At 33.2% G+C, this 16,895-nt stretch overlaps 1 protein-coding gene across 1 annotated transcript; it reads right to left on the bottom strand.

Moving 5' to 3' along the window:
• Positions 1–8,284: 8,284 nt before the first annotated feature.
• LOC148604706 (uncharacterized) lies at positions 8,285–15,580 on the bottom strand. The gene is made up of 6 exons (XM_088550219.1): positions 14,719–15,580; positions 12,868–12,989; positions 12,331–12,440; positions 10,848–11,030; positions 10,393–10,504; positions 8,285–9,727 (listed from the first exon to the last, which is right to left on the bottom strand). Exons 1-6 carry the CDS (start codon positions 15,204–15,206, stop codon positions 8,298–8,300), a joined length of 2,445 nt encoding a protein of 814 aa, XP_088406345.1. The 5' UTR covers positions 15,207–15,580; the 3' UTR covers positions 8,285–8,297.
• Positions 15,581–16,895: the final 1,315 nt, after the last annotated feature.

The raw sequence follows: 16,895 nt of genomic DNA, 5'->3' as shown, positions 1-16,895 counted from the left end.
CTCCTTTTATTTTCTATGCAACAAGACCACGTTTTTGTAAAGTGAAAGTAGATATAAATAACCTCCAATATGTGTAAATTAATACGCAATCATCTGACACTATTTACGGGGGATCTCTGGTCACCGTTGAGCGACATAAATATCCTCGTGCATACCGATAATACCCGGATCTTTTTTTTAGATTCTCAGACGGAACGAATTTTCATCAATTTGACGAGATTTTATTGAAGTATACCTGTTTTTGGTTTTTTATTCTTCAAATGAAGACTTGAGCATCAGGAGCGGATCCAGGGTGGTGTAGAGGTGTTTCAGGCTATTATTTGCTATTTTCTCCACAACTTTTGCACGAAATTAACCAAATTTACCGACCATCCGCTATCCTACATTTGGGATTTTACATTACAAGGACTGGTCACTACCAACAAAATTTAAGAAGTCAAAATATGTGTAAAAAATAACTCTGCCTTCCCAATCTTCATACTGGTAAAGTTAAAGCCTATGCTATTTACATTTAATATATGCATACTGGGGGTAACAGAAATTTTTCAGGATTTTAGTTATAAAAGTTATAAAATTGATAATGACAACGTTATGATGAAAATACCATGGTGTGCTCTCAAAAACACTTAAATATAAAAATTTACCTGTAAAAATCAAGAATTACTTATCATTATTATTTAATAAAAAAATAAATTATTTCATTACAGAAATTTCTTTAATCTTTTAATTGGTAGTAAATTCATATGGCTAAACAAACAGAAGGCACAATGATAAACAGCTTACTGGGGTATAGTTTAGAAAAATTAAAATATTGATATTTCTTTCTCACGACATAGGTACATTTACGGACAATAGAAATACACAAGAATACACCAGTATACCCAAAAACACGCCAAAATATACATTTAAACTTTCAGATTGATTGAAATATGTTTTATTTGTTGAAGGATAACGTTTTTTTATCAGTTTTTTTTTTTAATTTTTATCCTGACAAACACCCAGATCGAATTTATCAATGTGCCCAGTTACGCAATGCTTAGTATGCATGATAATCGATTTGCTTTCTTTGGTGTATACACCTTAGATCACAGTTCTGACCGATAAATCGAAGTTTTCAAGATTATGTTTTGCAATTTAAAACAACAAAAGTTTAAACCGACATATCTCTGAAATATGTATCTTCATTGCTGGATTGATTATTAACCGACATATCTCTGACATATGTATCTTAATTGCTGGACTGATTATAAACCGACATATCTCTGAAATATCATCTTCATTGCTGGACTGATTATAAACCGACATATCACTGAAATATGTATCTTCATTGCTGAACTGATTATAAATTTAAACCGATATATCTCTGAAATATGTATCTTCATTGCTGGACTGATTATAAACCGACATATCTCTGAAATATGTATCTTAATTGCTGGACTGATTATAGGCTAAAAACCACTAATTCCACTTCCCATAGGCTTCTATGTTAATTTCACAATATTCAATGGCTTCTCTGGACTTTACCTTAACTTTAACCTGCAGAGGACTATATATCAGCATGATTCTACATATGTCAGCTCACAATCCTCAGAATGGCATGTGGGGTTAGCAGACTTGCAGTGCAGTACTGGTCACCGGAAGTGAAGGGTCTATAAATAGCATGGGAAATCCCAGTGTTTTCACAAGATAGCGGTATATTTAAAAATCATTATGGAGATTAGGCTTCACATCACAAGAAGCAAAATGCACCTATAAAATGTACAGAAATGTTTTTCCTTTCGGAAACTGTTTCAATTTTTTAAATAAGATGAGAACTTTTTTCACAGCACTATGAGGAACAGGGGTAATTTCTGCGTAGGACTATTTTTGCGTACATTCCGAATGCTCATTGGTTGAATTGGTGGTCTGTAACCTAAATATAAACCGACATATCTCTGAAATTCATTATATTCATTGCTGGACTGATTATAAACTGACATATCACTGAAATATGTATCTTCATTGCTGAACTGATTAATATTGTATAGCGTGTTCCTCGTCAACAATTAAATACTAATGGGTACCCTTGGATTTTTTTCAGACCGTTTTTCAGATGGGGTTAGTTTTCTTTATTTGGTATATTAAAAAAAAAAACAACAACACGCATATAGGGGTATTTCGATTGACACTTTGCTTTTCCAAAATAAAAATAAGTCCTGATTAAACAAATATAAACCGACATATCCGAACCATATGTTATACTACATGTTCTCATGCCCACATATTAAACCGACCATTCTAGATCAATACATCACTTGGTGCCGATCATTTATCGTTTTCTGATATCATATCCTATATAACAATTGTAATGACAATCATAACTATCACTTTGTGTCCGTCGTCTGTCATTATTGGTACCCTGTCCTATACAATGGTCATTCAGAGAGGACATCTTTCAAAAGAAATCAGCAGGAGACCATTCAATATACTTCATGAACTTTTTGAAGGCTTGGACTCGAAAGCTAATTGCAATTACAGCAATAAATGGCAGATTCAAACTGCCAAACAAATCTAACGACATTGCAAAGAAACCTGGGCAACGAAAGCGACATTTGAATGCCAAAACATCTAAGAAATTTTAGACATTTTGTAATGTGCAATGATATAACTTTTTAAATTATTTATTATGTTTATTTAAAGATGAAGATATCGCTTAAAAGTAGGATGTGTCAAATTTGTATTGTAAAGGACATTCAAATGTTAATAAAAATGAAAAAAAAAAATATGCTATTTTTGTTAATGAAGCCACGACAGTGGCTGAAATTGACCTAGGCATCACATGAAAATCTTGCTAAATATCATAATTTGCCGTAGCACTCGCATGCATCCGCGATCAATACCATTGTGAATGGAAAAGAGAGAAGCGTGAAATGGAAATGAGTAAAAATAACCATGATATTGATAGTTAATCAAACAGCAAGCAAGGGAAATTTCGCATCTTCCATTTTATTTATAGGAATCCATGTAATATTTACGCACTGTTTAATGACTTGTTTCTTCGGACTGTTGATCACGTGGTGAAAAATTTATTAGGCACGAGACCGCAATTAATTTTCAAGTGCATTTCAATATACACATTTGAGCAGATTAAAATAATTCCACCGGCGCAAGCTCAATAAAACTTCTCTGGCCTAAAGATATGTACAAACAGGATTTTATATATAAATTGTAGAACATTTTACCATCATTTTCTGAAATTAATACATATAATTCGGAGATGGGGTAAACATGACAAATGAACTGAGTTAAAAGTCCTAAATTTTAACCTTCTTCCACTGAACCAAATCAAAACTTTTAGTAAGAATTGATTAATGAAAAAAAATCCCATGTAATTTTAACCTATTTTCTACCAATTAGAGGCAAAACTTCAGCAAATAAGTTTCCAGTAAAAATATGAAAAAATGTGGAAGGTACCTACTACCAAAGTTGGAACTATATTCGTATACAACGAAAACCAAGGGGAATTAATTGTGTTCTCGTACCTGTTACAGTCACAGGCCATCTCATGCGTATGAATATCAATGTGATCTTAGAATAAAAGTTTCCGAAGCTGAAGGGGACGCCAAACGGAAAATAGTTTGATTAAATAAGGTGGGTTACTGCACGAAAGCACTCCCTAATGTAGACAAAATTCTTTCATTACATATACTATTTACGAACAAGTCATGATAATTTACCCTTTTTTGCTGTGTAATGTATGATTATATTCATGTTACAAACTTTAGAAAGTTTGAACTTTTTGAATCAGTTTATAATTATGCAACAACAGCTAAAGTATAGGTATTGCATGCTATACATACATTTTATGTACCAACAAATACTTGTAACATGTATTCTTTTTCCGACGCAATCATTTCCAGAATGAAATGTAGAAAATTATAAGTAAAGAGAACAAATTTTACTGCGTTAGCTATCTTTTTTCGACTTGTTTACAATGTGTTACTTGTTGTGAAATGATATAAAAAAGCAAAAAATAAAATGGAAGAGTGAATTAACATGTATATTTTTAAATTTGTATTGTCAAATCACTCAAGAAGCCATGGTTGCTCAGCTAATAAACGGTCTTTGAAAAAAAAATCTTTTAAGAGAAAGAATGGTAAAAATATTACTTTCCCTAGTTTAAAGTATTACAATCCTTTTTATGATTAGAAATGTGATTGTGCATAAGAATCAGAGCTTACTATGGAGGCTTCATTGACTCAGTACTTTAGTACTTTGATTTATTTTAATTTCAGAAGCCGATCATGTGTTGACAGCTAAAAACCAACGAAATTTCAACATCGTCACATTGTAACATAATAACTACACTATTATCGATATTTTTCGCATAAACAATTTTTTTTTTTATCTGATTTGAATATACTAAGGTGAGATACCGGAAAGTATTCACGGTTGACTGATCACAAGGATGAATACACTTTGTTTTTAGATATTCAATAGGCTACATAATATAAGTACAACGGTTAAAATAACTTATATATTATGCAAATCTTAGACTAGAAAATAGTAAGAATACAGCCGTGTATCCGTTAATATGAACGATCAAGTACTGGATGCATTTAATCGGTCTGTCGTAACTCTCTAGTTTTTTAATATATTTTTCAAAACTTACCATTAAAAAATATCACGTCTCAATAGAAAATATATGTTTCCTATAATTATGATGATTATTCCATAATGTTTTAGGGTATTCTTGGGTATTCGTGGGGTATTCTCGGGTATTTCTATGGACCCGTACATTCATGTAGTCTTCATTTTATTGTTATTCAGAGCAAACTTATTGAAAATTGCCATTGCCATTCAACATGTTTTTCTTTCATTTGATATTATAATTTCTTATGATAAATGCAATAGTTTTCACAAACATTTAATGACAAATCATGCTTTATCAACCTTAAAAAAGCGATTTTTTTTGCTCATTTGTCTAAAAAAGATCTTTTTTGAATTAAAAAAAGAATTATATTCCTTTTATTCCAAATAGATAAATAATACATGTTGCCACTCTCCCATTTTTTATATTTGATTTGGGACATAACTCATCAAAAGTCTTCGAGTGGTTTTTATAAACACCTTTGGCAAAGTTACCCTATTTTCAAATGAGAATTTTGAGAAAATTGGCTAATAAACAGCCTAATAGCAACGGCAGTGCTCTATATAGATTATCACAACTGACTTCTTTCTCTAATATACACTCCCCAGTTAGAGTAATCAAAGGAACCAAGGTTATAGCGGTAATCAAAAGAATGTAATCCAGGGACAAACACAGACCAGACATGGAAAACAGACATACACAACAAAGAACACAAAGTAACTAAAATCATACATACAAAGTAACAAAAGCAAATGAACAACTCGGACTCCACTAAAAACTGGGAAAATGGACCAGGTGCACCGGTAGGGTAAGCGTCCTCTGCTTTTCTAGAAACACCCGCCGATTTTCTCATGATACGATTCACCACTGCATATCGACAGTCAAAATTAGTGAGATTTACGACACATTTGTGAGGTGATAATGAGTAAAATTAGATAAAATTGTAAAACACTGATTCTCTTGGAAGCTGAAGTATGTACGTTGCACACGTTGGTATATACAGGAAGTTGATATCGGACAACACCCAAAATTACCCATCAATGTGTATATATATATATATATATATATATATATATATATATATATATATATATATATATATATATATATATATATATATATATATATATATATATATATATATATATATATTTCAAAGCTATACACAAAATTTGAAATATACACCTCTAATGGAAGCCTTGGTAATTGTTATAATTGCCAGAAAATCGGACGGACGGACGGAGAATGTGGTTCCAATATACACCCACTCACTGAGTTAGAGTATAAAAAAACTACTGTATTATACTCTTATCGTTATCTATAACATTTTCTACGAAACAATATCTTATTTTATAATTTTGTTAAAGTCAAACGATATAAATTTTGAAGGACTCCCATTTGATTAAAAATTATAGCAAGGATAAAAATGTTTTCTTCAGTTTAAACGATATATTGTTTTTCAAGATACATATAGCTTATATAATCTTTTCTTCCTACATGGTATTTTACGTTAATAATTATCCTTCCCACCTCCATCCGAGTCCACTATTAAGCTTATGTCTTTTCATATGGTCTTTTCCGTTCAAAGTTATCCTTGCCACCTCCATCTGAATCCACTCAATTAAAGCCTATTGAGTAATCCATCGACTACACAATAAACAGTAATATCTGTAATTTGCACTATGGGATGAATTTACTCGCAGCTAGAATTCGGATTTATTTTACAATATATATGTACAAGAAATTATGTACAGATAGGGATCATCACAGTCCATTGTACTGATAACGATCATGCGAAGTATACAGAATTTATCGTTGTTGGGATGTATGTTGAATCAGGGAGTAAATGTAATATTAAAATATACAAAGTCCCAGGTTGAATGGATTTTTAAAAAAAGCTACTCACAAGACCTATAATAATTCACCTATATACCTATCCGATCATACTGGGTCATCGATCACTTATTGGGCACATATATTGAGTGTTAATCATGCTATTGATGAGTAAAAAGCAATCGATTTTAATTGACCACATCATATTAGATTTTATTCAAAATGTCTGAATCGTATACTTTTCGACTATTCTAATGCAGTATAATAAAAAAAATTCTAATCCAGCGATATGAAAAAACCGACCCACTTATCGATCACATTCACATAATCTGATATTCGTTTTGTAATCGATGATCTACTTGATCGAGTAGTTGTGCTGGGTACAATATATTACGCTTTACAGGGCTGGGGGAATCTTTGAATACGATCAGGTTATTTATAAACCATACTTGTTCATTTTATACAACATTTTATTACCTCAAAGTGTGCATGGTGTTTGATACATGCATAAAAAAAAGACGATTGCGAAAAAAGTTCGAACGTTTGAATATTAATTTATAAAGGACTTTAATTTGAATTGAATTGTAGTTCAATAACATCTTGGATCATAATGATGATTTTTTTTCCTGAACTAAAATGTTTATCATTTAACGAACTAATTTTTGTAGGTAGAAATGTTTTTGTTAAAGCTGTTACATTTTAAGACAGTTACTTACATGTATTTTTCGGACACAATGTCGTCGAATTTCGGCATGAACAGTACTAGTTTTCTTTTGTGATCTAGGCCCCGCAAGTGTGAATTCTAAGAGGTCTACTATGTTTTACTGAAGGTGATGGAACCGAACACATTCATGACTGCAAGGGTTGAAAACTTCGGTCGAGCGAAGAAGACGAAATAAAGCCTCTGATTTGCCTCACATGTCATTGTGCATTCATCCAAAGCCGGAGTCGCGTATTCTCTGTGAAATTGTCACCATATAATTGTATCATTTACTATACAGAAATTTGTTGACTTTAACTTTATCATAATGGAATTGTAATTAAGGAAACCAAGATTATAGCGGAAATCAAAAGAATGTAATCAAGGGACAAAAAACAGACACGGAAAACAGACAATTACAACAAAGAACATAAAGTAACTAAAATAATACATACAAAGTAACAAAAGTAAATGAGCAACTGGGACTCAACTAAAAACTTGGAGCATGGACCAAGTGCACCGGTAGGGTAACCGCCTTCTGCTTTTTCTAGAAACACCCGCCGAGTTACTCATAAAAAGTCAAGTCCGGGATAGACGAAAGAGGAATCATTTAGAGCTTATTACAATCAAGAAAATTGAATCAGTATTTGTTCAAGTTTTAAAAGAAATAACAAGATGTAATTCACAAAAATGAGCACTGTCTATTCATTTTTATCGTGGTCACAGAAAACTTATAATTGTTATCCAGCTTAGATGTTCTAATGCATCCCTTCCTCTAGATTAACTTTCAAGAATCTTGGCAAGTCTGCGTGAGTTTGATTGGATAGAATGGAGTTGTTTCTATGTTTGGTGACTGATACACCTTGCTCACTGATTCTGTGTGTCTTATCATCTAAATTTTGAATTTTCTAGTGTTTTATATGTACACTTTGTTTTCGAGAATTATACTCGTGATGTTTAAGTTCATCAATGGTTATAGTTTCTCTCGAGATCAGTCGTCTATTACTCATACAGTTATTTCTTACGTATTTTTAAGATAGTATTTCTAGTTATATAATCAGGTACCACGTGATCATACTTATTTTTGTTATCCTAAATATGAAAAAAGAAAACACACAAAAAAAAATTATATATTTATTTCGATTTATTACCAGATAAACGATCTTTTCGTACGGTAGTATTCATACCAATATATTTCTGTCTGTTAGATCTATATGGAGCGGAGCCACGTATAGAAATAGGGCGTTTTATAGAACTATTATTTATACTTGAGTTTAGATCAGCGTCTGTTTCACTCTCTGGTATCGCTTCATCATCTGCATCAAGATCAGACAATTCGAGATCATCACATGACATATCGTCAGCCACCGGCAGTTGGTCAATTATATTTGCCGAATCGTCACCTTCTGATTTGTCACTTTCATTATTTTTAGAGGACTTTTTGAATTTGTTATTAACCTGAAATACCTTAACTTCTTCTCGCTCATCACAATCTGATTTGGTATCGTCGATTTCAGTATCTCGACTCAACGACAACACTTCGTTACATTTCTCGTCATCAGAAAATTGTTTTGAGGTGACATCTATAGAATCTTGACGTCCAGACAAATCTGTGTCGATGCTGCCAGCAAGACAGTCATTAGAACCTAAAGTATCGACGCTTTCAAGACTACGCCGTTTAGACGGCAAGATGCGTCTAAATTTGTTATCAATTTCCGATTCAAATCCGACATTATCGACACCTGAATCAGTTGTCATCTTGTAGTTTTTCGAAGGTGGTCTAGGAGGTTTCATATTCTTTTTATGTTTTTTGTTTTTCTTTTTAGGTTTTACCTCATTTTCATTCAGCTCTGTTTTCAAAAAAGTTTTAAGGTCAATTTCACTGCCGTTTCCAGTTGGTGTCTCCTCACCATTTGATTGGGTAATAATCATTATGTCACTATTAACCGTTCGAGCTGATTGGATAGGAGATAGCTCCTTTCTCATCGTACATGATTCAACTTCCATCATTGATTTTATTTTGTTTTCATTGGTCATATCGCTTGAAATTCCAGAAGAATCTGAGTTTTCTCTAATTGATAAGCGGCCAAGTTTACTGTTACTACCAAATGTACTTGCAACAAACATGCCGGACTTAGCTGACGTTGTTGTGTCAGCTTTTACTGATGTCAAATCAGTTTTGTTCGTCTTTACCGTTTCACCTTCGGTATCGGTAATAGAAATGTCAGGATTATAAGAATATTTGTGGAATTCATTGCTTGATAAAGCTGCGGAAGAATTATCGGTGTGTTTTTGAGTCTGAAAGCCACTAACGGCTTCGTTTCCAAAGTTTAAATTTTGAATTTTATGTTTCAGTTTTTCGTTATCTTTTGTTAATAAGTTATTAATATCTGTGGTATCATGTTCAATATAAGCGCAATCCTTTCCTTTATGCCTTCCTTCTTTTACAGTCTTTTTAACCGATATATATTTTTGTCTTTCGTGTCTGTCTACATTGGTCTGGGTTTGGAACTCGTGTCCCGCCTCCTCTATCGGTTTCGTTCGGAATATCTCTTTTTGGTATTCTGAAATAATAATAAAAAAAGTGTCTGATTACGCTGTAGGATAGTTAATTGGGAAACACTTTGTTGGTTGATATTCCCTGAAGTTTTTTCACCCTACCCATTCATGTAATTATATACAATCTAATAAAGTCAAACGCATACGTATACCTACTTGCAACTTCAACCATACATGATAATCTGCTTTCACTAAGCAAAACATCTTTGTTATTCAACAAATAACAAATTGTCATCACAAATCCGTCACGAGCCAAATTAATTAAGCGTATTGTTCTACCTGTCGTCAATAGGTCGCCACCCTAAATAGATAAACTTTCAACCCTCAAATCCGACCAAACCATATAGTGACCTGATAAATTATATTTATTCAAGTCCTACGTCTGTTTATCCGTCTACAAAGCCGGGTCCAATCTTGGAATTTATCACACTTTTTGTACATTCTCATTCCACGTATATTGGATGATTGTATACATGTAAAAATATAAATAAATCACAAAACCTTCAAAATGGACAGCAAAATGTACTATTACTTATGAATGTCAACTCAGTTAAATGTTAACATTCTCGTTATAAAACATTTTAAAAGGTTCCATTAATGCAGTTCATTCAACACTTTGAACCTATCTTTTTATATGACCATTTAAAGTGGCATAAAAATATATGTGTACCTCTGAACAGCTTAGCTCTTTGATTTCTCACGCTTCCATGTGTACCGTGCAGAAACAACTCTTCTGCGTCAAATTTTATCTCTAGATCTTTGTACTGGGATTGGCGATGCAACTGTTGGAAAAGACAAAAAAATAAAATAAAATAAAATAAAATAAAATAAAAACAAAAAAAAACCAAAAAAAAACTGCAATTAGGTTTGGATTCTTTATTACGTATTAAAGTTGATCTGACGTCATTTTCTTGTGGAATACATAAAAAAACTAAGATCTATTCCGTGTTCATAACTGTAAAACTAGTGACTGTTTTTATGTTTATATTTTAGAAGTTTCTTTTCTGATAAAGAAATCATGTATTTATAATATCAACAATTTATTATCGAATCCCTGCAATGAAATCCGACTCTATGTCTGTATGTTCCCAATATTAATTGCCTTTATGATTCCCTCTCTAATACCTTGTATATTCCGGCCTGTACTGACCAAATAGGGAAACAAACTATACAACAGATGATATTCTCTGCATCAGTCAGGTCTGCCTGTTCTTCACCATTTGTAATCACTAATTTAGCACCAACTGCCTCGCAGGTTGTCATAGTAATACGTCGACACCAGCGTTCTACACAGCCATTCAAATTTATCTGTAATAAAACAAGTAACAATTTCATTCACGCACCTGCTATAGGCATCATTGTAGTCACCATGCAGTTTAAAAACGAGTGTTTGCCATGAAGTCCCTCCAAATGCACGTCAAAATAAGCTAAATGTTTTCTATATTGCAACAATACAAAAGTTTAGTTTTCAACTTTATAAACGACGATTTAATTTCCATTTACACAGTAAATAAAAATTGAAGACCATGGATCCCATGTAGGACCATATATCTTAAATCTCAGATCAATACATTCCCAGGCTATCTACCATGAAAAGTGAAGATGAGCGCCGACCATTTTATCTGCAAATGACATCACTTTACCCTTGCATTACACCCCAACCTATATATCTATATTAAAGAAATACATGGAGTTTGTAAACAGTCCGTTAAAATGTTATGTGTCCCCAATTTTACAAGTTTTTAACAATTTTCTGTTGGATATCCTTCCTCCTCAACGGAGCATGCAGGAAGCACTTTAGTCTCGGATTTTAGCGGGATTTGTGCGAGAGCTTGTTCTTCTGGTTCTTTTGTATTGTATGGTTAATTCTTCGTGTGTTGACTTGTTAAAAATTTCCCCCTCGTTCTCACCTTTAGATGCTTATTAATCTTTCCGAAAGCATGTTATTCTAGATCAATACCCATTAACAGGTATTTTCATCGACAAAAAATCAAATCGAGCCTTATGTTAATGAGTAATCAAGGAACCTAGATACTAGCGGAAACCAAAAAATGTAATCCAGAGACAAAGACCAGACATGAAAAAACGACACACACAACAAAGAAAAAAAATAACTAAAATAATACGTACAAAGTAACAAAAGTAAATGAGCAACTCGGACTCCCACTAAAAACTGGGAGCATGGACCAGCTGCGCCGGTAGGGTAAGCGTCCTCTGCTTTCCTAGAAATACCAAACCGAGCTTATCATAAAAAGTCAAGTCTGGGGTAGACAAAAGAGGAAAGGAAAACTATGACACGTTGAAAAAATCGGTTCTCATGGTGCAGATGGAGACACCGTAACAATCCACGAGTTCATGATGACGACCATAAAAATTCTGTATAGTGATGACTTCAATCTTGTAGCAAATAACCCTGTTCCAGAAGCCTAATTGTAAGAAGGCTAGCGCGATACAAAAAGTCTGCATAGTTACGGCAAGCTCTAGCATAACGTATGAGTTGTGATATGAAAACCCAGGTGCAGAAGGGATGTTGCCAGAGTTAAAAGGGAAGTTGACAATACGGAATGAAAAGTCATCGCGTTTCTTGTTTAGTTTACTCGTATAATACCTCTAGGCAGAACTTCTTCCCCTCCTGCATGACATTAATACATCTCATAATAGTAGCGTGGATAGAATCACTGTGTCCCATGGACGGGTCTAACATCACTAAACACGGAGCTGTAGATAACATAAATAATTCATCTTAAAAATATTCCATGTTATACCATGTGTTGCACACGGTTCATAGCAGGTTTTTGGGGAATACTTGATTTACACAGCCAGCCTTTTCTAATTCAGTTTGTAGTGCTACGCGGCACGACGGTAAAATGTACATGGATGTATTTGATTGTGTACATGTATGTAGTTATTTTTAAGAAAGTTTTTAGGGAATGGTCTAGAACGTTTCGTTTTTGTTCAGTTGGTAAGTGTATTTTATTATGAATGCAGTCCCATGCAAGGTTTATTTATACGAGAAATGTAATGTGGTCGACGTCAAAATACCATCACTAAATCAGTGATTATTTTGGTGTTCTTTTTCAGCTCTCCTACAGTATAAAAGTAGTCAGATTTATTTTTGTAGAACAAAGAGTTCACTCTCACTAACCTCTGTCGGATTTTCCGAACCTTGACGTCTTCCTAACAAGTGTCACGCCAAAAACTGAAACTCTCTCTATCAGGCAGACTCGGACTTGTTCTAAATCTCTAACCTTTTCTACGTTCACGACCCTGTATGGTGGATAACACAGTAAAATATTATAGGGAAAAACAAGATAGTAAACGATTAAGAAAATCATGATATAATTACAAACAAGACAGACGTTGTATTAAAGTTCAATGTTGTATAAACGTCTGATATAAATCCAGTCAACTGTTCAAATATATTTTAAATCGAAATAGTCCATTGCATCAAGGGTTCTGGAGACAACATATCTCGACACTTCAACTCCCTGATCAACTGACTTCAAATCTTCTGTATTTTGGATCGGATGAGGTGTCGGATGAAAATAACGTTGAAATGTTTATTAAGGTTAAAAACTTTTTGATACAGAGCAAATGCTTCAAATTTTAAAACAACCTAGATTACAAAGTCACTTCTTTTGAATAATTTTGAAAATTGCCTATGAGTCCTGAATAAAATACTTAGATTATTAAAAATCAACCTCTTAACTTTGCACCTTACTCACCCAATGCACGTTATGAGCACTAGAGCACTCCTTCCTTGAGCTATGCTATATATTAATGATATACTTATTAATCATGATTTCAGGAGACAGACTGATGTAAGACTTTAGGTCTTGGTTATGAATCCTGTTATTAATTTGCTATTATAGTTAATTTTATTCCATTGTTTTGACCTGATGTTAAAATTAGCAAATTATAAATGTACTTATTCGATATGTTGAACTAACAAATCTTTGACTACATTTTTAACATAAATTGGGTTCGTAATATGTCGCTATTGTGGTTATACAAACAAGAAGGTAAGTGATCGAATTATTTTCAATATAGTACAACAGCAGGAAAGTGAATGTGGAATCTAACTGGGTAGGTAGGGTATGCATTATTATAAAGTGTTTGAAGCACACAACCAGGATTAGTCATAACAGAATCAATGGTTTAGAGAAAATTCGGAATACACAGGCAAATATTTTTCACGTGAAATTCATGTTAATCGAGCTTCACATGAAATTCATGTGAAATTCACATGAAATTAACATGATTTTCATGTGAAATTTACTAACACGAATTTCATGTGAACATTTCGTGTGAATCTCACGTGAAGGACCTATTCACCCGAATTTCACGTGAACTCTGTCACTTAGTTTAATTGCTCAATTCAGATGAAAATCATGTGTATTCATGTGAAAATCATGTGAAATAATTTTGCCTGTGTACATGTTGTCAGATGGGTCATTTTAGTGTCTATAAAATAGACCAAGGTCAATAGGATTAAATCAGACGATGAAGGCACCTTTGTTTCTATGTAACTAAACCTGGGGCATATCGCATGTATCAATTAAAATTGAAAACGAATGATTTAATCGTAACTCGAGTAATAATGGTTAATAAATATAATCGGATAAGTTTTATGTAGGTCTCGAACCAAGAATGACCCTACCTTTCTCATCTTAGTGTTTGATAGATTTTGACCTTTACATTACAATATAGAATTATATACTGCCCTATTGTCTACTATACATATGTATTGTTGTCCATATAATATACATTCATTAACGTTATATACAAGTATAACCGTTAAACATGCTGCACGACTTTAGAAGCACATGGTCTATTATGATAGTTTACCAACCCTTTTGTTTTTAATTAACTAAAAAAGCAATTATTAAAATTTGGCAAATCGTCTGAAGAGTTAGTAAAGAAGGGCAATGAGACGCATTTTGTCATTAGAATTATTCACAAAGCATACATAAAAAAGCTTCATTAGTTATCTTACCAAGCCTTTCCGTTTTCACTAATGTCTCCAAAAGTAGGCTTGTTCATCTTAGTAGCATGAAAGAAAACATTGACTTCTTCTGGATCGTATGTAATATGACCGTTATTTTCTAAATAAAACAAATCATTAAGCTTCCGTGGGTTCTCTGTAAACTCCTCCCATGGAATGATAACGAGACCACTATAATTCACGTTATACTCCTTCATCTGTGCAGACATATCTTTGTACCTCTGCTGCCTCTCGGTTTCCTCCAGTTCAACCGCCTCAGCTTCTCTGTACTTGTTATTAGGACAGTCGTTATCTATGGTCGTTGAAGTGATGTACCCGAGGTCCACTGACCTCCTTAGTGATACGACCTCATCTTTCTGTTCCACAGGTATACAGTTGAGGTGGGAAGATTCCACATTCATGCCTCCGAAGTATCCATTGCTCATTATGTTATTGGTTGACAAGAATGGAGATACGGGATTTTCCCGTTTCTGTGACATTTTTTCAGACTCTTTCTTATAAAAGACTTTTTAGTCACAAAATGTAGCAGTAGCAACAACCACCTTGCCCACTTTTATGTGTCCTTCTCACTTGATCGAATTTTATTAAATGTTTGACAAGTTTCAAAGTGTTTCAACTCACATCCATGGTAGTGACGTTGTCACTGTAGTATTGGCTTAACTCATCTCGTCCCTCTGATGTAGTCCTTTGTACCAACAAAGGGTCAGAGAAAGTAATAGGTCCACATTCTACTCCGAACGAACGCGATACACATTGACTTCATTATTGTAATGGCGACCAGCCTAATGAACAATTGGATAATCTCCTATTCTTTAAAGCATAAACATGAAAAGGAATATTAGTCTCTTTGTAATTTAAATGGTATTTAAACTATCAGACGGGACTTTCACACTAAATGTTAGATCTTATATACCCCAGTTAACCTTTTGTGACGGTTCATCATGTGATTTTAATGAAAACGAATAGGCCTAGTTAACACAGTACAATCATACCTATATAAGAAACCGTCTTTCAAGTCAGTTAGAATTTTATTATCAATCAATTGATGCTTTTCGTGGGTTTTAACTCTAACGTGAAGAAAACTAAACAATTGCGAGGCAAGTCAGGTCTAAACTGTTGCTAGTTCGTTTTTTAAGAATCAATGCAGATACTAGCAGTTTATGCATAAGAATAACAGGCTGTGCATTTACATTATTTGGGTAAAATACTTTGGTGAAGCTATTTCCTACAATTTTTTCTGATATTCTCCTGAACTTAAGTTTTATTCGTTTGTAATTTAATTAGTGTGCGCCTACTCTCGGGTTGGACACGGAACACTGTGTGTCGAAAACACGAGCAAAGGGGTAGTTTCGATCACTCGCTTGTTTCGGGCATACTAGTTTGTGGAATTTTAATTTACTTCCTTTCTTTAATTTTCTATTGGCATATTTTGAAGTCATATTTGAATGATATTCGAAACCTGGCACACATTTTTTTTTCATGTTGAGCCTAAATGACATCACCAAATACTGCTTCTATGTGGTTTTTTTTTAAAAAGAACTTATTTAGCACTTCGGCTAAGAATGTAATGCAAAATATGATTCATGAGTAAAAAGCTTACATGTTTTTATTTTTCATATTTTGTTTGAATTGCCATAGTAAACAGAAATTAACATTCAGTTTTTCACATAACCCGTGGTCTTATGAGATAACAATTATATAGAATGCACTGTTGGTCGTACATCAAAATTAAGGGAGATAATTCCTTAAATGACACTAAAACACAATAGAAAATATTGGGTTTTCCATGTGGATTATCTCCTAAGAGTAGGCAGATTGGAATGAATAATTATACATTTCATCATATAGACATATAAAACAGCTTAATAACAAAAATAAAAATATGTAGCCCTTTTTAGATGTATCACATTCTACAGAATTTGCACGATTCTTAATTAAGACTGCTACTTAATTGTTTTAAAAATGAGAGGTGCAAAAATATAGAGCGCAAGCTTCAAGTTGAGCAACAAAATATTTTGAGAGAAGTTGAAGTTATAAATTATAAAGATTTCAAACACGTGCATTGTTTGGTTTAGGCATAAAAATGTCTAATGAAATAACCTTTTTTTTCCATAATTTGTCTGAATTTTCATTTTAATTTTTAAAATTTTCGTCATTAGTTTTGGTGA

The sequence above is a fragment of the Perna viridis genome, chromosome 10, assembly GCF_037379345.1.
Source record: "Perna viridis isolate PV_CMFRI_1.1 ecotype Kerala chromosome 10, ASM3737934v1, whole genome shotgun sequence".
Taxonomy (NCBI): Eukaryota; Metazoa; Mollusca; class Bivalvia; order Mytilida; family Mytilidae; genus Perna; species Perna viridis.
The sequence above is the reverse complement of the archived record's forward strand: the minus strand, read 5'-3'. Positions and strand labels throughout refer to the sequence as shown.